Source organism: Eulemur rufifrons, chromosome 14 (assembly GCF_041146395.1).
Source record: "Eulemur rufifrons isolate Redbay chromosome 14, OSU_ERuf_1, whole genome shotgun sequence".
Taxonomy (NCBI): Eukaryota; Metazoa; Chordata; class Mammalia; order Primates; family Lemuridae; genus Eulemur; species Eulemur rufifrons.
Genome location: NC_090996.1, coordinates 35,860,945 through 35,885,713, shown reverse-complemented (window position 1 = coordinate 35,885,713; position 24,769 = coordinate 35,860,945). Strand labels below are relative to the sequence as shown.

Genomic DNA, 24,769 nt, shown 5'->3' with positions numbered 1-24,769 from the left:
TGCAGGAATCAGGCGGGGAGAGGAGGGTGGCATCGACCCCCAGCCCCTCCGAAGTCCTGGGCGTGCTCACCCCGCCTCCCCTCCCGAGTGCTCACGGGGGGCTCAGCGGCCCTGCAGCCTGGACCCGCCCTGCACACCCCGATCAGCTCCCTGCCCCCCAGGCCCCCACGGAGGCTGTCCTGGTTCGCTGGGGGCCCAGAGGCTGAATCCCACACGTCACCCCTGCCCTGAGGACCCTGCCGGCCCTGCAGCCCCCCAGCAGTCCCCCTCCCCCACCCTCTTGTGTCTCTAGGAATTTGCCTATTCAGGAAATTTCACCTAAATGCAATCGTACGATATGTGTCCTTCCGTGTCCGGCTTATGTCACTTCGTATAATGTCCTCAAGGTTCCTCCAGGTGGTGCCAGAATGTCATTTGCTTTACGGCTGAGTAGTGTTCCATCGTGAGCTCGCCCGCTGGCCCGCTGGGGTGCGGGTCTTCCCCGCCTCTCGCCTCTCGGCTGTTTGAGAACAGCACTGCTACGGACCTTCGAGAACAGGTTTCTGTGTGGACACATTCTCCCTCCTCCTGCGCACACACCCGGGAGTGGAACTGCTGGTCGTGTGGTAATTCCACGTCCAGTTGTTGGAGGAAATACCAGTTCATCATCACTTTTCATCTGATGCAGAATTTATTTTCCGGAGGAGAAAATTTAAGGCTCAGAGAAGCTGAGACACTTGTCCAAGGCCACACAGCCAGGCCACGTGTCTGCGGGGCCCGAAAAAGGCCCTAATTCTGCCGCCCCCGCCACACCCCGTGACCCGAGCTCTCCCCAGCCCTGGCGTGTCACTCCACGTGGCCTGGTCCGGGCGTCCGCTGAGGCAGCTGCAATGGCGTGGATGGTTCTGCACCTGGTTCTTCCACAGGTTTTAATCACTTAACGCTGAAACTTTACAGTCATTATTCCTGAGTTAAAAGTCTGGACTGTCACTCGTTCCCGAGCTGAGTGCCCTGGGAAAGGGCCCCCACCCGGCAGCCACCGGGACCCCCGGGGTGCCGCATTCCCCACCACCCCCCAGCACAGTCTGGGGGCTGTGCGTCCCGGACTCCCTTCGGATGCTCACATGACGCCTTAAGCCATCCAGTCAGCGTGCATGTATTTAGCACCTACAGTATGCCAGGCACGAGCAAAGGAGACCCACCGTGCCCTCCCCAGAGTGTCTTGTGGTGTCTTCATGTAGAATGAAGGTCTAGAATCTTCCGTGCTTCGGGGCGGCCTGCCATGCTTTCTCCTGCTCTCAGAGACTCCACAGCCCGGCCTCTTCCCCCGCTGGGCCCCGCGGCGGCCTGGGGCTGGCGAGCCTGACCTCACCCGCACCCCTTCCCCAGGGGCCCCCCGCTCCTCAGTGCACTGCGGTGCTGGGGGAGGCACCACGCGTGCGCCACACCCCCGAGAGCTCACCTGGTGCCCCAGGGCCTTGTAAGGCACCTGCTGGCCCCGAAGCTGGGTCCCCGCCCCCCACAGTCCCGCCACACCTCACCTCCTGCCGCCCGGGTGCAGGTCACCAGATAACACGCAGACGCCCAGTAAAATCCGCACTTCAGATACAAGCACATTTCCAGCATCCGTGTGTGCCCCGCATGGCACGGGGCGTGTTCGCCAAAATTATCCCGTCGGTCTGTGAGTCCGCGTCAGCTGGGCGGCTCCGCCTCTGTGAGTCCAGCGCATCGTGCCTGTCCTGGGAGGCCGGCACCGTCCCCTTCCTGTCGTGGCCAGCGCCGCCCAGCAGGGCAGAAGAGCCCGGCCAAGCGGGGCTGGGGGCTGGGGGCGGCCGACGCGGACACGGGGTGGGGGGGGGGGCCTGTCCGGGAGGCGCTCGGGCAGGGCAGGCCGATCTGCAGGTGCTCAGCCCACGCGGCGGGCCGTCTGCAACACGCCTGCAGTCACGGCGCCTGAGGTGAAATACCTCACTTAGAAAAGCCCCCGTCAGCTTGTTCTTGGCCCTGGGCGCGGGGGAGAGTGCCAGCAGGGGCACCACTGCCCCCATGGCCCTCCAGGCTGGCGTCCCCACTGTGGGTGCCCACAGTCTCAGGTGATCCTTGAGCTGGGGTGACGGAGGATGCTCGAGCCAGGGCAGGGAGTGAGGCGCCCGTCACTAGAGGCATCCAGCCAGGTGGGGTCCAGGGCTGTGCTGTGAGCCGCCCCACCATCTGCCCGGAAGGCCGGTCCCTGAGGAGGCTGGCCCTGGCACCGCGGGAGCACCACCGGGCCTGGTTTCCAGGCAATGGTGGGCGGGGCCCCTGGTGACGGTGGCCTGGGGACGTGTCTTACTGCTCCCAGCACGCAGGTCACAGGTGGCAGCAGGACACCAGAGCTGGCTGGGAGAAGGGCTCCCCAGTGGACACCAGGCAGGGACAGCCGTGGCAGCTGAGTCTTAGGCTCCGTCCACCCAGCCCTCGGTCCAGCCCACAGCAGACCAGACACCGGACGCGAACCACCCACAGCCGGGAAGTGGGTGCCACGGGGGCAGCTCAGGACCACCCCAGACACGCCCCACTGACCTTCCCGTCCTGGGCGCCCCCCTTCCCCTGAGACATGCCAGGGAGGCCGAGACCCGCAGGGGCCCCAGGGAGCCGGCCCCACCCGTGCTGGCGGAACTCAGGGGTCCCTTGTCCCGCGCCCTGCTCTTTGTCAAGGGAAAGCTTTGCCCTTAAAAAAAAAACAAAATAGCGAAAAGCAGAACCAAATTTTCCAGAGGCCTGGAGAATTTAAAAAAAAATCTGAACACTCTGTACAGTTTAATTAAACAATTTTAATGCCAATTTCCAAATTGTTCTACGCTTCGTCTCTCTTTTCAACGTTGCTTTTTAGCGATGTGAGTGTGTCACGGTTTCATGGTTCTCAATGCGGTTTTTCTCCTCTCCTATCAACCCAGGATCTGCCTTTCATTTCCTCTCCGGCTCACGCGGAGGTGGTCTCCCCCGCCAGGACGCGGGCCTCAGCTGCGTCACCCTCAGGCTGACAGATGTCCCCGTGCAGGGGGTGTCCACGTTTGAGGCGTGCGGGCGTCAGTCCCACGGGACACCAAGAACACAGTCAGTGAGCTTCAGCCCAGGGCACAGGGGGCCTTGCAAGGATGGTCCCAGCACGTTCTTGGATGAGCATGAAGGAGAAGGTCTCCCTGCAAGACCTCCAGGTGCAAAACGCCCCCCCAGGTGTCCCCAAGGCCCCACAGGTCTGTCAATGGGCCAGGGGGTGCCTGGCGGCTACAGGCTTTGTCAGATTATAGATGCTTTCTTTAAAAAATTATGTGTTTTAAAGTCCATGGCCCTTCCTTTCCACAGACATCTGCAGGACAGAGTGACAAAGGAGGGTGACAGCCATGAGTCTAGAATAACACAGCGTCCTGCCCACCCCAGGGCCCTGCCACCTGCCTCCCCACTTTGTGGCTGGCCCAGTGCTCTCCTGCGTGCCCCAGGGCCTTTGCACAAGAGGGAGCCCTGCACCTCTTCTAGCTGTTTTCTCGTCCCTGCCCGTCTCTCCTGGTCCTTCACAGCACTGAGAACTAAAAATAAAATCTTAACCTCCTCAACCAACTAAATGGACCCCTCTAGGCCAAGGGGACCCCAGAGAAAGCTTAACTGAGTTTCTGGCCATGACGGGACAAGATGTCAGGCACGTCTCATTGTACCCAGCGTGAACGCTGAGGCGGAGGGCGTGAGGCTGGCAGGATAGCGGCTGAAGCTCTGCGACACCACACCTGGGCGCTGGAACGCTCCTTCCTGTCCTGCCCGCACCCCTCTGCGGCCCGACTCTGCCCAGGGATGCAGCTCCGGGGACGGCCAGGGCCCGAATGGTCACTGCTGCTGCAGCCCCAGTGCCTGGCACACTGGGCACACTGTGCCCGGCAAGCCACCAGCGCCAGCGGCTGGAACCTGAGCTTCACCTTGGCTTTGATGGAGGCGGGTGCTGAGACAGGAATCCGGGCTCTGAGGGGACCCTGCCCGGGACCCTGCCTCGGCTTCTGTCCACGCCGCCTGCCCGAGCCGCCCTCTGGGGCAGAGTCCGAGGCCCTGGGCTCGCCCAGACCCCTCCTCAGTGGCAGGGCCTCAATTGCTCCTGGAGGACTTTAATTACCAGCTGTGGCCTCCACCGCTAAGTAGACCATCACAATACAGTACACGTTTTCCTTTTCTTGAAAAGTTCTCATATTCAAGAGTAGGAGCTGCTGAGTGGCCGGGTGGCCTGTGTGGCACGGCCTGGGACAGGCACCCTGCTCTGGTGGCACCTGCGCCCACCCGGCAGCCGCATGCCCTTTCCAGGCCCCAGCAGGCGGGGCCGGCTCTTCTCCCCCTACAGCGCGTCCACCCGGGCCCTGGCCCTCCGCCCACCCTAGCAGCTGGTGAGGTCAGGGGCCTGCACAGGCTTTGTCCAGGGGGAGGAGCGGTCTCTCCCAGTGCCAGGGAGTCCCTTGTGGGCTGGACTGTGGGTGGACGCATACCTGGGAGCCCACGGTCCCGATGCAGGCAGAGCGCGCGGACGGTAACACAAAACCCTAGAGACGTTCAGCGGGGAGTGGGGAGGAGCCAGGAGCCAGTGGCGGTGTCTGCGACGCCTCAGGAGGCAGCGACCCCTCCCTAGGACGGGGTCCCGCAGCCCTAGTGTCCGAAGGCCACTGCCGCCCCAGCGATGTGCTCTCCGGGACCGGGAGGTCCCTGCGTGGCCTGGTGGGGGTTTCCTGGCCGGAGGTGTAGCTACCCGTGGGGGAGGGGCCCAGTCCTCCCCATCCCCACGGGGACCCCGGCCATCTCGGGGGAGGGCGCGGGTGGGTCTGGCCCGTACGCCCAGACTCCCGCAGATCCCCGCGCAGGGGGGCTGGGCACGGACAAGTTTGCGGGAACAGTGCGTGTGCGCGCGAGTGTGTCGGGGATCCCACCCACGGACAGGCGGCGCATCCCGCCTCCGCCCCGCCCCCGCTCCGCGCACACGGCGGGGGAGGGGCGCGCCGGTTCCCGGTCACAGCGCCGCGCCCTCCGCGCCCCCCGGCCGACCCCAGCCCGTCGCAGTGGGGGCGGGGCGGCGGGGCGGGGGTGGGGGCGGGGCGCCGCATCCGCGGCTCGGGCCGCCCCCGCAGCTGGGGGCGGGGAAGGACGTCGGCGCGGCTCCCCCTCCCACCGGGCCGGGCCTCCCGCGAGCGCCCCCTGGTGCTGCGAGGGGGGCGGGGGGAGCGGGGGCGGGGCCGGCTCCACCCTTCGGGCGGGGCGGGGCGGGGTGGGGCAGGCGAGCGGCGGGGGAGAGGGGAGGGTCGCGCGAGCGCGCTTCCCGGGTGGGCGCGGACCCTGCCCCGGGCCCCGGGCCGCCCCCGCAGGAGCGCCCCCGGCCCCGCCCCGCCCCCTGGCCTCGGCCCCGCCCCCGCCGCGCCGGTCCCGCCCCGCCCCCGCCCCCCGCGCTCACTCCGAAGTTTCCTGCGCCGCGCGCGGACGGGCTCTGGGCTCCTCGCCCCGCGCCCCCGGCCCCGGTGCCTCCTGCGCCGGGCGCCACCGTCGCCGCCGCGGGGCCAGTCGGAGCCGGGGCCCGAGCCGGAGCCGGAGCCCGAGCCGGGCGGGCCGGGGGCGCGGGCCGGGGGCGGCGCTCGCAGCGGGGCCGGGCCGAGCGCAGAGCTGGGTCTGCGGTGACCGCGCCGCCCGGGCGATGCCCGCGGGGACGCCGCCGGCCGCCGGAGAGAGGTGAGACGCGCGGGGACGCGCCCGGGACCCCCTTCAACTTGAGCGGGGCTGGCGGGGCCCTCGGCTCCCGCCCCCGCGCTGGGGCGGTGGGGGCGGGGCGGCCCAACCCTCGCGGGAGGGGGGGCGGGCGGGGGCGGGGGGCGCGTTTGTCTCTAATAAGGAAAGACAAAGACATCCCGGCTGCCGCGCTGTTCCCGCAGCTCCGCCCGCGGCGGCGGGGGTGTCGGTGCCGGCCTGGTCACCCGCTGTCCTCCGCAGGTGCTGCCCGCCGCCACCATGACCGAGGGCGCGCCGGCAGCCGACGAGGTCCGGGTGCCCCTGGGCGCGCCTGCCCCTGGCCCTGGGGCGGCAGGGGCGTCCCCGGCCAGCCCCGGGGCGCCGGGGCGCGAGGCGGGGAGGGGCTCCGAGCCCGGCGTGTCGCCCCCCGAGAGTCCGGCGGCCGAGCGCAGCGCGGAGCTGGGCGCCGACGGGGAGCAGCCTGTCCCGTACCCGGCGCTGGCGGCCACGGTCTTCTTCTGCCTCGGGCAGACCACGCGGCCGCGCAGCTGGTGCCTCCGGCTGGTGTGTAACCCATATCCTTGCGGGGTCGGGGCGCGGGACTCCCTTCGCGTGCGCCGCCGCGCGCCGGCCCTGGCGTGGGCGGGGGGCGCCGGGGCGGCGGGGTTTCTCTCGACTCGGACGGGGTGTCCCTATTCCGGAGCCGGGTTGGGACTGGAGAGGGTGGAAGGGAGGCGGCGAGGCCACCGCGGGCGTGGAGGGGAGCAAGTGTCAGGGAGGGGAGGTCGGAACTCCTTGTGGCCCGTGGGCGAGGCCGGGACGGGAATCGTCCCTCGTCCCGGGCGGGGGGCGCTTTCTGAAGGTCTGGCTGAGGCAGGACGCTAGTTGGGGACGGGAAGGTCCGAGGAAACTAGAGCGAGGGGCGCGAAGTTTCCAGTCTGCGCCTTGCGCTGCTCAGCGCGAGACCCGCGGGGCCTGTGAGCGGTGCCAGGGCTGGCTGGTCCTTTTCCACGGAGAGCGGCGGTGACGTTGGTCGTGAACTCGCCTTTTCAGGCTGAACTCGGTGTTGGGGCCGATTTAAGTCATGCGCAGCTGGGGGTGGGGGCAGGGAGGAGCTGGCACCGCACAGTGGAGTCGTTTCTCCCCGGCCCTTCCCGGCCTGGCCTCGGCCTTGGGGTAAGGGTTAGCGCTTTCAGCTCCTGGTGAGACCGGCAGAGACTTTCAGAGAATGTTCCAGAACAGAGTTGGGTCAGGGCCAGGGGGATTTCTGGGGTACGTAGGTCTGGCACCCCTGTGCCTGCGTCCTGCTGGGTCTCCTCATGCCTTAGCTGGTGGCCAGAGTGGCCAGGCTGTGGGTGCTGCTCCTAATGCCCCCACCTGGGTCTGGGGACAGCGGGTGGGCGGCCTGCGGAGGGGGGTTGGCGCTGTGCCCCCAAAGTTTCCTTGTCAGAGGTGAGGAGATAGACAGCGCTACATGAGCAATGTGTGTATACACTTCGCTACCTTGTGTGTTTAACTGTATAAATATTAAATACAAAAGAGGAATCTGTACCAAAAAAAGTAATAAAGCCCGTGTTTCTCTTTTCTTAAATCTAAACATCGGGTGAGTCAGACTCATCTCTGCTTGTTAGAAGAGGCTGTCGTGGTCCGAGGGTCAGTGGGCTGTGACCGTGGCCAGGGGCCTGCCTCTGAGCGTGGCATCGGGTTCCAGGGGTGGCCTTTGTCCTCTGCAGCCCGAGGGAGGTGTCTGCTGTCGGGTGGGCACCCGCGTGTCAGGAGTCTGGTCCGTGGCACGGGGCTGACCTTGTAGGGTAGCTGTAGGTCATCTCCTCTCTGGAGCCCGGGCTGGAGGTGACCGGGCTACTTTGCTGTGGCAGGAAGATGGCAGGGTGTGGTGGGCAGCCAGGTGGTGCTGGCCAGCCCTGGGGAAGGGGCAGGAGGGGACAGGACCAGGGCTGGCCCTGTGCCGAGCCTCATGTCCCTTGTTTTCAGGCGTGTGCTCACCAGGCGGGGAAGGTCTGGACTTTCTCTCTCCTGACAGCCCCGTGTCTGGAGGCTCTTTGTCCCCTGGAGGCTGAGTTTCGGAGCGTGACCCTGGCGTTCTTGGCCACATCCGTGAGGACTTCCATGGAGGCCGTTTGTGTTGCTCTGTGCAAGGAAGGTGGGAGCCGGTTGGCCTCACCCAGGTGGGGTTAGCCCTCCAGGGTGAGCGCGTGGGGCAGCAGTGCCCTTGGAGGCAGATGCCCTTGTGGCCCCAGAGGCGCTTGGCATGGCTGGCTCTCGTAGAGAGATCTGGAATGTGCTGAGAGCTCTCAGCCAGGGGAGAGAGCTGCCACACCCCCAAAAAGTGGTGATTCGGGGTACCCTGACCTTCTGCTCAGGTCCCAGGAAACCTTTACTCTTGGCCTCGTGGAAACCTCCCATCTGTCAAGTGGGGTGGGCTTGTCAGGGCCCCCAGGCGCGTGGAGACGGCGCTGACCTCCGGCAGGTGCCAGGCCCCAGCCTGGGGATGCGTGTCCCGGCCTCAGAGAGAACCTAAAATAAGCCGCAGGCCTGGACAGGTGGGGGATTGGCTTACGCGGGGAAGCCCGTGTGGGCCGACGCCGTCCACAGCCACTCAGATGCCTGGAGTGCGGAGGGGTGGCTTTGCAGCAGGCGGCTGGAGCAGGGCGGTTGGTGTGGCCCAGGCTTTGCAGGGGACCGTGGGGTGTCCCGGGCAGGACGGTGCGTCTGGGGCCTTGATCTCCCCGGCAGGGTCCTTTAGCCTTCCCGGAGAGGGTAACTTGGGGGGGGATGACAGGATTTGTTCGCGGACCTCACCCTCCCCGGAGGCGGCGAACTGGCAGCTGCTGTCCACCCGTCCACCGCACCCGGCCCCAGCCGGGATCCCCCCAGCAGTTCAGAGCAGGAAAGGACCTTCTTTAAGCCCCGGATCTTTCTGGAATCTCCCTGAGTAGGTGGCCTGGGCACAGATGAGCGTGTGTTCTGGTTTGACTCAAGAGTGACTCTGATCCCAGGCGAAGGAGCCTCTGAGGACGGCCTTCCCCCTTATTGATTTACTTTGCTTTTAAAAATATACTTGTGTTGGAACTTCGGGGCGCGACGTTTCTCCTACTCGGTTTATTTATAGAGGGAGGTGGGTGGGACGTGTGCTGCAGCCGCCCCGCTGGGTCACGCTCTGCCCTCGGGCTCCTGACTCTGCGTTCGTTCGCCTCGGCACAGCTGCTGGCGTCCCAGCACCCAGGCAGGGTGGGGGCTTCCCAGGGACGCCCTGGGGCCAGGACCGGGGGCCCTGCCTCGGTTCCCAGGAGAGCCAGGGGGTGGGCTGCAGGTTTGTAGCAACTGTAAGGTGACCACGGGGCACCTGGGGGCTTGGGGATGGCAGGAGGCTCTAGGCGGTGTCCCCTGTGGTCCAGGCACCAAACACCCCACGTCCCAGGGTTCTGAGAGGGCAGAGGTTGTGCCAAGGTCATCCGGCTGCCGAAGGGCAGAGCCAGATTGAGCCCAGATGGGACGGGCGGCTGGGCAGCCCCAGTAGGTCTTGAAAGCGTCTCTTAAAACTTGATGTTCTTAGGCTGTGACGAGCTCCCTGGACACCCAGCAGGGGTGCCGGGCAGTGATCTGGAGAAGGCGAGTCCCCGCGCTGTCCCCACGCTGGTCTGGACTGGGGAGCAGGCCTTCCCCTGACGCACCTCGTACCCTGAACCTGGTCTCCGCAGTTTCGGGACGTCTGAGGGTCTCCGGAGCTGCCTCGGTCGCTGAGGGTCAGGAGCCCTGAGCTTGGGGTACTCAGGAGCGGGGGCTGGGCAGAGGCCCTGCCACAGACCGGGTGGGGTGACGGGAAAGCAGATGGGCCACACTCAGCTGGCCTGGCCCCTCTCGGCCACGCGGGGCCCCTGCCCAGGGTCAGCACACAGGACACAGGAGAGGGACAGGGACAAGCATCTGTTAGTCTCTGAAGCCACCGCCTGGCATCTTGGCGGGGCAAGGCCACAGGGCAGCGCTGGCTGGGGCTGAGCACTGCCGTGTGCGGGCTGGGGGCAGACGTGTCCCCTGCTTCTGGGCTCATCTCAGGGCTGGGGAGGCAGCCCCCACCCTGACCCCCAGCCCCAGGCAACACAGCAGGGAGAGGGTGTGGGGGCGGCGTTGGCCCTGAGAGCTGGAGGGGCTGGCTGGGGAGGGGGACGTGGGGGCCGCTTACCCCTCTGGGGTGCTGGCACGAGGCCGGGGGCATCTCCCGGTGGGGTCCACTGATAGGGGATAGGTCACTCACTGTTGCTTCCAGGCAGTGGGACCACACACCCGAGTGACGTCACCTCTGCCCGGTGATGTCTCGAAGGACGTGATGCCAGCAAGGCCCAGCGAGCCTTGGGCTGCCGGTGGACCCGGGGACACAGGGCTGAGTTGCTGTAAGGCGGGGAGGGGACAGCCTGACCGAGAGTTTATGGGATCGAGGGCACCAGTCTGTCACCAGCTGTCGACAGCGGTGCGCTGTTTGAGGTGGGATTTGAGAACGGTTGCACAGCTCAACGATATTTTTTAATTCTGGCTGCTCAGGAGCCCATCATGTCAAAGAAGACCGGGAGAACTCTGAAGGAGGAAAACATCTTTTAATGGGAATTGAGAATTGCAATACCCGCTTGTTTCTGCTAAAGATAAGGTGATTTGCTTGCTTTGGGGGATTGCAACATCACCATTAAATAAGTTCAGTGCTCATCAGAATGTAACACTCATAAGGACCACGAATATTTTAAATTAGAGGGAGAGGCACAGTAGGTTATATTGCAGAAATTAAAAGATGAAAAGCACAAGCAAAGAGAATTGTTTCAAGCAGCAATAAGGCCTGGAAATAATGCCACTGAAGCAACTTATAAAGTAGTTTATAACTCGGGGGGAAAAGGGGAAGCCATTCAGTGATGTAGAAATTGTGAGAGAATGCACTGTCGAGGTTGTAGGATGCTTAGACCCTGATAACGTTTCAAAGTACAAACACCTGCCTCTTTCAAGGAGAGCCACAACTGATCAGCAGCATGAATTAGCCTTCGGCTTGACAGAACAACTTTCTGCAACACTGCGAAAGGAAAATATGTATTATTCCATCGCTTTGGATGAATCAACTGACACTACGGACGCGGTGCAGGGTTTATACCTCACTCGGGTCATGGCAGAAGATTTTCTTTGCTGCACAGAGTTATTCTCTTCGGGCACTCTTGTGAACAGAACATGGGGAATAGATACATCTTCAACAACTTCCAAGATAAACATCCTGAGGTTGGGCCGAATTCGGTGGATGTAGTGTGTGTGTGTGCAGACAGTGCACCTTCCATGACAGGAACACATGAAGGGTTTATTGCACCGGTAAAAAAATGTTAGTAAGAGATTTAGATGCTCTCGTGTCTTCTCATTGTGTCTTGCATCAGCAAAGTCTGTGCTGAAGCTGCTATCTTAAGTGACAGTTTGAGTATTGGTAACTATATTTGTGCAAACCCAACAAGACATTGTCAGTTTCGTAACGTGCTAAAGTTGAACCATGAGGTGTTCCGTGTGGAGTTGCCGTATCATTCTAAGGCGAGTTGGCTGTCGCAGGGACAGGTGTTGGCCAAAATTTTATCTCTGCGAGAACAGATAGTCCAATTTTATGAAGAACAGAATCAGCGATGTGAGTTACCGACAGGTGATTTCTACAGGAATGCAGCATTTCTGTGTGATAATCATGTCAAATCAAAGTGACTGGAATATTTGCAAGGTAGAACTGTGTATATATGTGGCAAAAACTCCAAGCATTTTGAGAAAAGCCACCTTTTTTCAAAACACTTCTCCAGAAGGAAATTTCGGACGAACATCTTCCCCGGTTAGGGTTAGCAAAGGTCACTGATGAGCAGGATGATGTTTGTGAGTCATTTGAACACTACGCAGCTGTTACAGACTATTAATTGGAGAATGTAATGAAAGGGTCACTGACTTTGAGAACCATGACATCACACTCAAATTAGCATTTCAGCCTCACTTAGTTGATGTCACCAAGGCACCTAAAGAACTACAGATGGAACTGATAGAGCTGTCAGTAGGTGACATTTCAAAGTCATTGATGCTAAGAAAGATGCAATTGAAATATGGAAAAATGTGGTAGAACACCCACACCTTCAGCAACACGCCCGAAAAACGCTTCTTTGCTGTTCAGCCGCTTACTGCTGCGGACGTACATTCTCCTACCTAACCCGGATCCAGACGCCCCTGAGGTCCCAGATGACTGACACCGTCCAGAGGACCAGCTGAACCTCCAGACCTCCACGCTGCAACCAGATAGGCAAGTGCTTTCCAGCAGAAACAAGACAAAGTCATTAAAAGGTGAATTAACTTTAAAATGAACGAACGGTTTTTGTCTTTTTGAAACTATTAAGTACGTAGTAGTTAGGTTTTTACAAAATAATGTATATTTTTAAGCATATCTAATTGAAGTTTCTTGAGTGCAGCCGTATGTGATTACAGCTAAATTAATTCGGCTTCCAACATGGAAAGGTCCCCACCCCCCCCTCGGCCTTGTCCTGAGCGGGGGGGGGCCCTTGGGGGTGGAGGGAGCCTCTGAGTGTGGCCTTCAGCCCTGTGGGGGCCCCTGCAGCCCCGGCCCTCCCAGCTGGACCCTGGGGAGGCCCCCGTGGGGGGAGTCCTGGGGGTCTCTGTCAGCTGGGCCGTGGCTGCTCCACTCAGCAGGCGTTTCCTGGCCAGTCCCCGGGGTTCAGCCTGGCAGGACTCGTGCTGAGTGCCCAGGTGCCGCGTTCTGTGGGAGGGTGAGGTCAGCCTGATCTTGGTGCTCGAGGCAGGTGGGGACCCTTTGGAGGGTGGGATTGGCCGGACAGGAGGCTGTTGGGGGCAGCTCGATGGGCACAGGGACCTGTGACCTGTGGGCCAGGAGACGTTTGGACAGACCTGGACGGGGCGTGCCAAAGCGGCAGGGTCCAGGTGGAGGGAACAGCCTGTGCAAAAGTCCTGAGGCAGGCGGAGTGTGTCCCCACAGTTGGTGTGAGGGTGAGAGGCAGGGTGGGCCAGGGAGTCCCGCAGAGGCCTTGGGGTGTGGGGCACACAGCCAGCATGATGCTCCGGACCCCGAGCCTGCCCTCGGGAGCTTGCGGGGCCGGGAGGGGTGAGGTGGAGAATGGAGGGGGGTGATGGTGTGGCCAGGGCACGCAGAGGACCGGCTCGGTGGGAGATGGAGGGGAGACGGCGGGGTGGGGCAGGTGGCGGGCACCACAGGGGCAGGGCTGGCGGGGGGCACGGCCGGTGCCCCCACAGCTTCGAGGCCTGAAAGACAGGGCTGGCGCCAGCCCTTCAGTAAGAGCCCTTGGGCCCATGAGGCGTCACCTTCAGCCACCCAGACTCCATTCTGGCTGGGGGCGCCGGCGGGGGCCTCGCCTCTGCGGTGGGCTGGGGTGAGGTGGCCTGACCAGGCCGGCTCCCCGGAGCTGCTGGCGGGACACCCTGTTCGAGGGTCAGGGTGCGAGGAGCGCGGGGGATGGGCCGGCCCGTCAGACACTCCGGCATCCAAGTCTGAGGCCGCCCAGCAGTCCGGTCCGGCGGAAACGTCACTTTTCTTTATGCAGATGTCGGCCGGGAGGGCAGGGAACGTCTTTCTCCTCCGCGCTGGCGGCTGTTTAACCCCCTGGCACCGAGAGGGGTTGCTCTTCCACCGGATGGTTGATTTTGGCATCTCGGAACAGCTCGGCCGGGGCCCGGGGTGGACTTGCATGCGGGAGGTCGGGGCCTGGGTCGGAGGTGGGGACCAGAGCCCAGGTGCCGGGTGGGGAAGGCCCCGGCTGCCCGGGAGCGTTGGCAGCCGGCTTGGGCACCCTCCCCAGCGCCGTGCCCGCCGAGGATGGCAGATGGGACTGGGTAGCAGCTCGTCGGTTTGCCAGAACGGTCCTTGTGCAACAGACATGCCGTGGGGGACGCGAGGGGTGTGCCGCCGCGTGGCAGCTGGGCGTCCCCGGCCCCCACGCTCCTGCCTCAGCCGGGAGGAGGTGGGCCCGGGTGGCAGGGAGAAGCGGGAGTTGGCGGGGCCTGGGGGTTTGGTTTAGCGGACATTTGGTGAATGTGCTGAATCGGCGTGCCCCTGCCGGCGGGCGCCGGGCCCCCTTGGTAATCTCACCGCCACGTCCACACTGCCGGGGACACGTGGCCAGCTGCCCGTCCTTCTGCGGCCTGGCCCGGCGTCAGTCTCGGATGCAGGCAGATTTCAGGGGCTCCCGGTGCATCCCCCGTGTTAGGCGTGATGCTGACGAGGACCAAGGCAGCCCCCACCCAGCCCCCGCCATGGCGCTGGTGCTCCTTGCCCAGGCTGGGAACTGGCCTGGCCGGGAGGGGACTGGGTCTCCCCAAACCGCCTCAGGGCGAGGGGGCCCCCTCTGACTGCCCCGGGGTGAGCGCCTGGCGCTGGCGGCCCCGGGCCTGCTGGTCCTGCCCCCGGACGAAGGCCCAGGCCAGGTTTGAGTCCCGGCCAGGCCGGCTGGACCCGCCCGGCCCGCGTGGCTGCGCCGTGCGTGTTCCCGCTGTTCGGGGCGACCGCGGGGCAGAGCTGTTTCCTTGCACATGAGCCGTGTGGGTAAAACAGGGAGCGGCGTTGAGGAAGGCGCCTGCCGAGTGGGCGGCAGTGCCGGCGCCTGGCGTGCAGAGTGGGCTGGCGGCGGCAGGGAGGGGGCCGGGAGCCCAGGGAGCCCCCCAGGCCTGCTCAGAGGTGGGGGACAGGCCGGTCCTCCTGGGTGGGCACAGCCCCGTCCTGCCCCCCAGGCCTGTGCGAACTCCGACCCCTGCCCGAGACCCTGGTGCCTTGCAGAGGTGGTCTGGGTGGCCGACGGGGCGCAGGGCCCCAGCACTGTCCCTTGCCCCAGCCTGCACGTGGCGTGTGCCGCGTGGGGCACATTCGTGAAGAGGGGCGAGGCTCGGGCAGATTTTTCCAGAAGGTGGCAGAGCCATCAGGGTAGACAGACTTGGTGTCCTCTGAGGTCCGCGGTTGGCTGTTCGGGTGAACCTCTGCTCCGGCCCTGTCAGGTCACCATCCGGGAGCCACAGGACCTTTGTGTATGTCACTTCCTGGGCCTCGGTTTTCCCATCTGTGAAATGGGCCTGTAGCCTCCATGGCCTGGAGTGTGCAGTGAGGGCACAGGCGGCACCTCCGACCCCACTCACACCTCGTCCACGCTCCCCGGGCGGGGTCACCTGGGCTCCTGTGGCCGGCAGGGCTGCAGGGCTGGAGGGGAGGGCGGAGCTCCCTCGGCCGGGGTCCGCGATGGCCTGTGGGAGTTAGCGAGACCCCGGGCTCTCCGGCATCCAGTGTGGGCAGCGGCACCTCGCGTGGGGGGTCGGGCAGGGGTGAAGCTGCACGTGGCATTTCTGACGCGAGACCCCAGGCCGTGTCCAGGGCCACCACGTGCCCTGGGTGCTGCCCACAGGGCGGGGTGCACACGGCCCTGGTGGCCAGCACAGAGGGAGCAGCACGGGCAGTGGTGTTGGGGGGCTCGGCAGAGGCGGGTCCCCACCCTGCACCGGGCGTCACTGTGAGCCCCAGGCAGAGGGGAGGCCGGCGGGGCAGGGCAGCCACGCCCAGAGGGGCAGGTGTCATGGGGGTGGTGCAGGGCTCAAGGGGCCACTGAGCGTCTGTGTCCACCTGGAACCTCAGAACATGACTCGTGTGGGGACAGGTGTGCACAGATGGCATCAGCTAAGCCGCGGTCCTGCCGTACGGGGTTCTCGATCCAGCAGGCGTCTGTCCTAGACACAGACGCGCAGAGGTGGCCCTGTGTCCGCAGGCAGAGCTGGGGCAACACGGCCACCAGCCGAGGCGCACGGGGACTGCCGGCAACACCGGGACGTGGAGAGGCCGGGGACGAACCCCGAGGGCTTCCAGAGCTGCATGAGGGCTCGGTCCTGTTGTTGCCATGGCAGGACGTGCCCACCTGCCTGCCAGCCCACCCTCTCGGCCACCGGTGGTGCGTGCTCCAGGGACGCCCTTCCCCCGCAGCACGGAGGACCCCGGTGTGTTCACGGGAGTCAGCCCCTTTTAGGGTAAGTTCAGATCAGCTGCACTGTGGGCGGCTGCTGGGCAGGGAGTGACCCTGAGGAGGGGCCAGTCCCTGGGTGCAGTTGCCGGGAGGAGCCAAGTGTCCTGGGACCCTGTGCAGGGGTCGGGGGGCAGAAACGGGGGACACGCAGCCAGGTGAGGGGCCCGGTGAGCAGTGTCCAGGCTCAGGGCATGGTCCGCCAGGGCTGTGGCGGGTGGGCAGGGGCCGAGCTGTCCCTGGGGGCCGTGGCCAGGTGGGTGGGCATGTGGTCACTGGCCCAAGACCCCCAGTGCACCTGTTCTCATGGCCCCTCCATGGGTGGCCTTGGCGCCTGCCACGGGGGCTGGCTGTGGGGTGCTGTGGGGTGCCGCGGCCAGGTGCTTCTGCCTGTCTGGCCTTCGGGGCTGTCTGACCCCTGTTGGCCGTGTGTCCCTGGCTGGTCCCCCAGACTCTGCTTTGTTCTGGGTGGGCGAGGGCTGCGAAGCCCAGGGCCTGGCGCAGCTCTGCACGCTCTGGCCGCAGGGTGGCCCCTGCCCAGCCATCCCCGCCGGCCCTGGTGTGAGCATCAGGGAGCTCGGGTAGGGCCCGGGAGACAGGCACTGCTGGGGGCACCTGGCGCGGGGCCGGGGTCTCCCGAGGGTCCCTCCCATGTCCTGGGCAGGGGCTACTGGTCCGGCCGGGGGGTGTCCACTGCGCAGCCAGCGGTGCCCTGTGCGCCGTGAAGCCCTCGCCACACACAGCCCCGCTGGAAACCCGCACCCAGACTCCCCGCGAGCGGCCGCCTGCCGGAGCGTGTGGCAGGGCAAGGGCCTCTTCCTGGGCCACTCAGGGGCCACGCGGCACCATCCTGCTGTGTCCCTTTGTCTTTGGAAGCAGACGCCAGCCCTGGCGCGGTGGGATGAGTCAGCCTGCATTAGCACCTCATTAAAATGGACGGGCGCCCAGGGCTGCCGGGGTTGCCGGGCAGTCTCTGACCACGGCCCGGCCCGGCACACCTCCCTGGCTGGTGGCAGGCAGAGCCACGCTCCCTCGTCCTGGCCACGCTGCCCGGGCCGAGGGCTCTCGTGCCAGTGCTCACGAGGCCCAGGGCACCTGCTCTCCCCGGGAAGCTGGGCAGATGAGGGACAGGCCTGCTACGGTGAGGAGGTAGATGCCACCAGCGGCCACCTGGCCTTGGGGTCCTCCCACCGGTGACCCTCGGATGCCCAGTGCCTTCCCGATGGGGCCGGGGGCCGTGTGGGGCTTGGCCTCTCCGCTCTGCCCGGGGGACTGAGACCACCTGGCCTCTGCCGGGTCCTTGTGGAGACTGTGGCACAGATGTGCTGGGCACCCTGCCCACCCCAGGAGGCCGACAAAGCCCCCAAATGCCATCCTTGGGTGGGACAAGCAAAGACCGTGGGCCTGGGTCCCTTTGCCAGAGAAAACACAGGATGCCGGGTGAGCTTGAGTTCAAGGAAATGGGGAAGACTGTTTTGGGGTCAGGTGGCCCGTGCAGCGTCTGGGGCACACGGCATCCCCGTCGTCAGGACCAGCGGCTGCCTGGGGCCCTGGGCGGCCCTGAACCCTGCGCGTCCCGAGCTATTTCCATCCGAACGCCGAGACGGCTGCCGGGTGCCGAGCAAGCAAGTGACACGTGTACTGCGTGGGTCCCAGGACAGACGGCCAGGCAGGGAGGCCGGGCGCACCTGCGGCCCCTGTGGGTTGTGCGGCTGAGGTGCCCGTTGTCCCAGCTGTTCGAGTGGCGGCCGTGTGTTTTGGGCTCAGGAGCGGCAGGCTGGGCCCCGAGCCTCTGGTCCTTTGGGCATCCAACCTCAGGGCAGTTCAGGTCCCGGCGGTTCTCGGGCGTGCAGGACGCCCCAGGTGGAGCAGGTGGTGCGTCGGGGGGCGGGGACTGGGGTGGCCGGGCTGTGAGCGGCTGGGTATCAGGGTGGGGAGGGGGTGGGGACACCCCTGGGAGTGCTGCTGAGCAAAGTGGTGCCATTGTGAGGGGGCAGGGGGTGGCGGGGCAGGAGGCACACGTGTCACCCACGGGAACATTCTAGTAGCCAGACGCTTGTCCTGGGAATGGCCCACTGGGTGGGCCTGGGGCAGGGAGGCACTCAGATGGTGGTGTCAGACCACGGTGTATTCAAAGCCGGGCCTGCCGGCTCTCCTGGCCACGTTCATTCTCCGTATTCCACAGCCTCTTTCTTTCACCTACCGTGGAAATCTGGGTCACTCGATTAAGGACGGAGAAGAACAGCTCGTCCTTAAGGAGCCCAGCCTGGTTCTGCAGGGCTGTGGCTCCACGGAGCCTCTGGCCCGAGAGAGGCTGCCCGGCCGGCCCCTCCCAGGGGCATCCAGCCTTGGGCCCGGGGAAAGGCCCGGGACCACCCACCCGCCCTGCCAGGCGTCTTCCCCGAGGCCCGTCGCTGGGGCCAGCGTGCGGGGACACCCTCCGAGACTCCGCCGGGGCCAGGCAGCACCCACCCCCACGCCCGGCTCCGCAGTCCGGGCTGTGCGCCAGCACCGTGGTCTCCCTCCCATACCCGCCCTTGCCAACACCTCTCCTCCTTCCCCGGCTTTGGGGACTGGAAGCCGGTCCCCTCCCGTCGGGTATGAAAGTGCAGCCCCAGGCCGCCCGCCGTGTCCTGTGTCGGGGCTTTTGTGGCTCTTAATTGGGTAATTGGCTGCGTCTGGTGCCAGCCCAGCTGCTGCTGTTGCCGGGCTCGCGGGCGAGAGTGCCGGGCCTGCTTCGCCTTTGAACGGGGAACGGCCACGGGACACTGTGGGGACCGTGCTCCTGTTTGTGAGCGGGACCAGGCGACCTGGCACGCCAGCCGCAGGGTGGGAGGATCAGGTGGGCGGCCGCCTGCCGGGACCCGGCTCGCGCCACAGGGCTCGCTCACGCCGCGCTCGGTGCGGTAGTTTTCCTGCACTCAGAGCCGTGCGACTGCCCTGCAGTAAATTCCAGAACGTTTTCCTCACCCCGAAAGGAAAGCCCGTGCTGTGAGCAGCGCCCCGCCCCCGCGGTCTGCTCTGTGTCTGCGGAGTCTCCTGTTTCCTGTAAATGGAGCCGCGGCCTCGGTCTGGCTTCTCTCACTGAGCGTGACGTCAGCTGGGTCCACGCGGTGGCTTCGGTCCTGCGGTGGAGCACGTGGGCGGGTGGCCACGTGGGTGTCTGTCTGTGGTGTCGGGTGTTCGGGCTGCTGCTGCCTTTGCCTGTCGTGGACGCCCCGTGCCGGGGGTTTGCAGCCCCGGTTCCGGTGCCCGGGGCGTGTGCCCAGGAGCGGAATTGCTGGGTCAGGCGGGAGCCGTGATCGTGCGAGGCGCTGCCAGGCTGTCTTCCCAGGCAGCGCCACTTGTCACCGCTTCCCGCTCCCACCTGACACGGATCTGTGACCAGTGGCTCTGTGGTAGCCTTGGCGACCCCAGGGACACAGCCCCTCCCCCACCCCCAGCAGACACCCCGGGGTTTTCCCTGCAGGTGGGCAGCCCCCACCCAGGGGGCCTAGAAGGGGCATCAGGGCTCCTGCCTCCTGGGTCTTGCGTGGACAGGCGCCCTAGGGGCAGGGGCTCGCGGGCACCCTGCGCTGTTGGGAGCCCCCGAGTGCTGGCACGCGGGTGGGGCGGGGGTGGGGCTGCTGCCCCAGCCGTGGGACGAGGAGCAGACGCCCGGGCCGCGGGTGGGAGAAGCTGGCGCGTGTTTGCGAGCATCCGGCCTCTGGAGAATTTCAACACCCACACTCGGAATAAAAAAAAATTATTAATGAGCTTGGTGCGGTTGCCATGGGAACCCGTTGCTAATGAATCTCTGGGGTTTCCTTTACCTTTGCTGTGCCGGGGAAGGCTCCGCACCACGACATGTTTCCACTGATGGGGTTGCCGTGGCAACGCCTGTCGCTAATCCCCAGCCGCTCCTGGTTTACCGGCCTGGCCTGGAGGCGCCGCGGCCCGCGTTACATAAAGCGATTTAGCGCGTTCGAGGCTGTTGCCCTTAGGGCCCCTGAGGCCCCGGCCGGGCTCCCTGGGCCGTGTCACCTCTCCTCCAGCCGTCACTCCTGGGGTCCCCCAAGTGCAGGAAGCAGGGGAGACGCCTGAGCCTGTGTGTTGGCGTCCTGTCGGCAGGAGGGCTCCCCGTGTGCGGGACGCGGCCCCCGCGGTGCCCCACGAGTGCTTGCCCAGTGGGGTCCGTCTGCCTGGGCCTGGCACCTGCACCTCCGTCTGCCCCAGCCCGGCAGGAGCACCTGAGGGGCCGCAGCGAGTGGCCCAGAGACGTGTTGGGAACGGGGGCTCCTGTACCCAGAGGTGGCCCAGGATGTCCCCAGGGCATGGGGTGGAGGCAGTGGTGGCTTCGGTGGCCCCCAGCTATGCGGTCCGTGGGAGAGAGGTGCAGGGACGCCCCGTGAGGGTCTCCACGCTGCCCGCACCCCGACGAGCCCGTGTCGTCACCTACGTACACTTGGAGGCCGGCAGTCCAGGGACCCCTCCCTCTCTGCTCATGGGAGGTGGGTGTTTTTGAGGGGCCTTGGGCACAGGGAGACCTGAACCAGATTCTGCTGGGTCTGGCTGCCCACCGGGGCCTCAAGCAGGGTCCCCCCTCCTCCTCCTCTGCAGCGGGCGCCCAGGCCCTGCCGGCCCGTCCTCTGGCCTGGGTAGGGGGAGGCCCCTGCCGCGCCATGTGTGCGGGTGGGCAGGGACCAGGGTCTCAGGCTCTGCGGAACTCCCTGTCTGTCTGCCATGTGTCTGGCCACAGTGGGGCCTTGGGGCAGCGCCGAGGGGCGGCGTTGGCCCGGGGGTGCTTGGCAGACTCACGGAGTCGTGGCAGCAGGAGGGAAGGTTCTAGAGCATTCCAGGTGGCAGGGCACTTAGTGTGTGCTCCCGAGTGTGCTTGGCCATACGTGGTCTTCCCACCGCTCAGCAGTGCCCGCAGGGTGGGGTGGCACAGTGGTGGGGTATGCTGGGCTCACTGAGGTGCAGGGCATCCGCCATGTCTGTCCCTGTCCCTGAGCCCAGGCTGTGTGGCCTGGGTCTGCTGAGGGGTCCTGGCTGGGACCTGTGGCTGGGGGGTGTCACTGCCTGAGAGGAACAGGGCGAGAGGCCCATGCCTGGCCAGTGGCCTCTGCCCCTGCCCACCTGCGCTGTGTGGTCTGAGTCGGAAGGTCCCAACACCTCAGGAGCCCGGCTGGAGCGTGGCCGGAACCCCCAGAGGGTGTCAAAGGCTGGGACCCCTCCCCGCCCGCCCTGCAGCAGCCCCCGGGCAAGCAGACACCCCAGAGCCCGGGAAGCATCTCCCAGCCCCGGGGGACCAGGCACCTGCAGGGCTCGCGGCTCCCGGGGGCCCTCAGCTCTGTGCAGCCTAGGCCCCTGGGTGGGCCAGCCTTCCCGCCCTCCGCGCCTGCCAGGCCGCCTCCTCCCCCTCGGTCTCTGCCCCCAGCCCTCTCCCCAGGCCCCCCCAGAGCCTGCCCAGTCCCCCCCAGAGCCTGCCCAGCCCCCCCCGAGCCTGCCCAGCCCCCCAGCCCTCTCCCCAGTCCCCCCCAGAGCCTGCCCAGCCCCCCCAGAGCCTGCCCAGCCTCCCAGCCCTGTCCCCAGGCCCCCCCAGAGCCTGCCCAGCCCCCCAGCCCTCTCCCCAGGCCCCCCCAGAGCCTGCCCAGCCCCCCCGTGCTGCCCTGCAGGGCCTGGTGTCTGGGATTCAGGAGACCCCGCCCGGCTTGGAGCGGGTGGGAGGGCAGGGGGCAGCTTGGGGACTTGGGCCTTGGCCTCCGTGTGCCTGGAGGGCTCTGGGTGGAGGGGGCTCCCTCCTCCCCCGGGCCAAGGGAGCGTCCGCTGAGGCCGTCCTGGTCGGGCCGGGCCGCGCCAGAGTCGTCCTTCCCCCGGGGCCTGCAGTGTGTCCCCTGGCCTCCCCCTCAGAGGGAGTCCCAGTCCCAGGCCATGCGACCGGCGTTCCCGCCTCAGTTCCAGGGTCTCGGTGGGTCCTCGGGAGCAGGGAGGCTTTGGCCCGTCTAGGGCAGTGGGAGGCCTAGGAGGGGCCACCCAGCCAGCACTTGCCCCGGGCCTTTCTGTCCCCCCAGCCCCCACTGTCCCGGCCACGGGGTGAGTGGGGTCGTGCTCCCGTGCTGACACCGGGTCCTCGGCTGCCCCCGCCGCACGGTCCTGTTAGGGAGGTCGGGCCCAGGCCTGGGCCGGCCGGGGCGTCTTCCTGCGAGTTTGAAATACGGCCGGCCCCGCGGGTCGGGATCGAGGATGTTTTAATTCCTAATTTAGACTGTTTATGTGCAGAGCTGAGCTGAAGGCCGGGTGGGGAGAGACAGTGCGGGCCGAACCCCCCCCTGCTCCCAGGGCGGCCTCCCGGCTCGCCGAGGGGGGCCTGGCCTCGGCCCCCCCCAGCCAGCCGGGGGCGTCTTTACTGCGGGGGTGGGGCACTGCCCCCCACGGCCTCCACAGAGCCCTCTTTGTGAGGGGCCGCCGCGGCCCAGGCCTGTCCCCGGGACGGACCTGAGGTCATGCCGCGGCCGGGCGGCGCAGGGCGGGGCCACGGACTGGGCGCTGGGCAGACGCCGCCGTCGCCGTCGGAGCAGGGAGGGGGGTGGGAGCACTGGGGACGTCTGGGGATCGGTGTTGTCCCTCCCGCTTTTGTCAGAAAACACGTTTTCTCTTCCTGCGGCGGGGGGGGTGACCTGGGGGAGGCCTGGGCCGGCGAGGGGAGTTCGCGAGCCCCTCTCCGCGTGCCCGCCGCCACACACACGCAGAGGAGCCGCGGGGGGCGGGGCGGGGCGGGGCCTGCTCTCGCGTGTGGGCGCCCTCGACGTTCTTGGGGTGAGCTGGTCCCTGGGTTCGGGGCACAGGCTGTCCCGTCACCTCCTGGCCCTGCGGCTCCCGTGACCTGCAGGGGTCGGAGGGCGCCTGGCCTGGGGCTCTCGTGTCACCTAGTGGCCCAGGTCAGTCCCCGAGGAAACCAAGCAGCCCACCTGTCCCGGTGGCCTGAGGGCTGGGCTGGGCGAACCCCAGGTCCACCTGTGGCCCCACCCCTCGCCCCTGACCATGACCTGGCGGCTGATCCCTGTGTGGCCCCTCCGCCAGGCCTCTGTCCCTGCTGAGCCTCCACCCCCCATGGGCTCTGGGCCCCCACAGCCCTGCCCTCCGGAGGCCCCCACTGGGTCCTGCACCGCCCACGGTCCCCCCTCTCGGACATCTCCGGGGCAGCTGCCCTGTGGTCTGGGGCCGCCAGGGGCCTGGGGCTGTGGGTGTCCCCAGGAGTTGGGGTGACGAGCTCTCCTGTGGCAGCGGCCCTGCCCCAGAGCCAGCAAGGTGTAGAAGCCCCAGCAGAGATCCTCGCACCCCCCGGTGAGGGCAGTGCGGAAGTTTCTGGAAGTGGTTAGAGTTGGGAAGGGGGGAGGAGGGCTGTGGTGGGTTTTATTTCCCAGGTGAACACTCTTGGCTGCCGCGAAGCCTCTTTCTGTCCCCGAGAGCCCAGTGGCCGTGTTCGTCCCGTTGCCAGCGTGCCCCGGCCGCCCTCCCAGTGGAGCCCAGGCAGGGCCCGTCCACGCCTCGCTGGCCCCCAGTCCGCCAGGCTGGGCACCGTGGCCTGGGGCGTCCCCGCCCACAGACCTGTCCGTTCACCCCCCGCGGCAACCCTGCTCCTCCCACGCCCCTCCTGGCCGTGCCGTGCAGGGGTGGGGGCCGCGTGGGCCTGGGGTTGGGAGGGGCCCCTCGTGGGGACTTTGCCATCGGCTGCGCCAGCCCAGGTCCCCGCGAGTCCTGGCCTTTGCCTCAGTTGCGGGGGTTGCATGGTGGGCAGAGCCCAGCAGCGATGTGGCTGTACCCAGAAGGCGTTTGGGCCTCGGCTCCTGCTGCCTCCACTGTCCCCCCTGCCTGGCGGTGCCCTGCAGCCCGGCGGACGGTGGGGAACGGGCATCCTCCCAGGACACGTCACCTTGAGCCTCGCGAGTCCACGTGGGACGGACACCCGGCACCCCCCTCCCACCTGGTGGGGCCGGTGGCTCCGGGGCTGCCCAGACCCCGCATCAGGCCTGGTCCTCCTTGGGCAGGACACGGACACACGTACGTGTGTCTGAGTCACGTGTGGCACTGGCTCCGTGGAGGGAGCCCTGAGTCACGGGAACAGCAGGTCGCCCGCCAGCCGCGTGCCGCACCGTGCTGGTTGCTAGTTGCGCTCCAGGGCTCCCTAATTAAACGGTCCGTGGCGAAGGCGGCTGGTGCCTCAGAACTGGCTTCCTGCAGCCCCGGGACAGGCCGTGGCCGTCGGCGAGCAGGTGCACACACGGGGGCAGGCTGGGCCCCCTCACGGGCCGCCAGGGGTGGCACCTTGTCTGATACCCCCATTTAGAGTCTTAGCTTGGCCCGGCTGTCGGCCCGAGCAGGGCAGGGGCAGCCCGTGAAGGGGGGGCCCTAAGGCCAAGCAGGATCTACAGGAGGAATGGGGGTGCAGCTGGGGTGCGGTGGGCCACAGCCCTGGGGTGGGGTGACAGCCTTTCGGTGTGTGGAGTCCCTTGGAGGGACGGGGATGTGCCTGGGACCCAGGGGGGCTTCCTGGTGGCAGCCACCACCCCTCCCTGGGGAAGAGGGGCCTCTGTGCTCACCCGCTGGCCTGCAGGGTGTTTGCGCGACCACCCGAGCAGCCTCAGACCTCTCCCGGCTCCCCGTGCTGGGCACCAGGGCCCTTCCTCCGACGCCGGGGCTCTTCGAGCCACGTCTGTGCTGGGAACCTGGGAGAGGTGTGTGGCCGGGAGCCGCCAGCTGGGCCCGGCCGGCACCCTGGGGCATGTCCCGTGCCCCAACCAAGGAGGCCTCACCCGGACTTGGGGCAGCATGGCCAAGGACACTGTGGCTGCCAGGCACAAATGTCAGGGCCGGACTGAGCCCGGGGCTCCGGGGCATGAGCCCAGCAGGGGCCGTGGCCTCGGGCAGCCAAACTCCAGCCAGTTTCACTTTGAAATCTGACTTTCTGAGAGTCCCAGCCGTCCTTTGTAAATGTCACCGCTATTAATAACAGGGCAGGCGGGCGGACACCTGGA

At 66.3% G+C, this 24,769-nt stretch overlaps 1 protein-coding gene across 1 annotated transcript in view; it reads left to right on the top strand.

Moving 5' to 3' along the window:
- The first annotated feature begins 5,982 nt into the window (after window positions 1–5,982).
- CACNA1H (calcium voltage-gated channel subunit alpha1 H) overlaps window positions 5,983–24,769 on the top strand; it is a 53,184-nt gene continuing 34,397 nt past the window's right edge. The window contains 1 exon segment of the mRNA XM_069486348.1: window positions 5,983–6,278. Within this exon segment, the coding sequence (XP_069342449.1) occupies window positions 5,983–6,278 (296 nt within the window).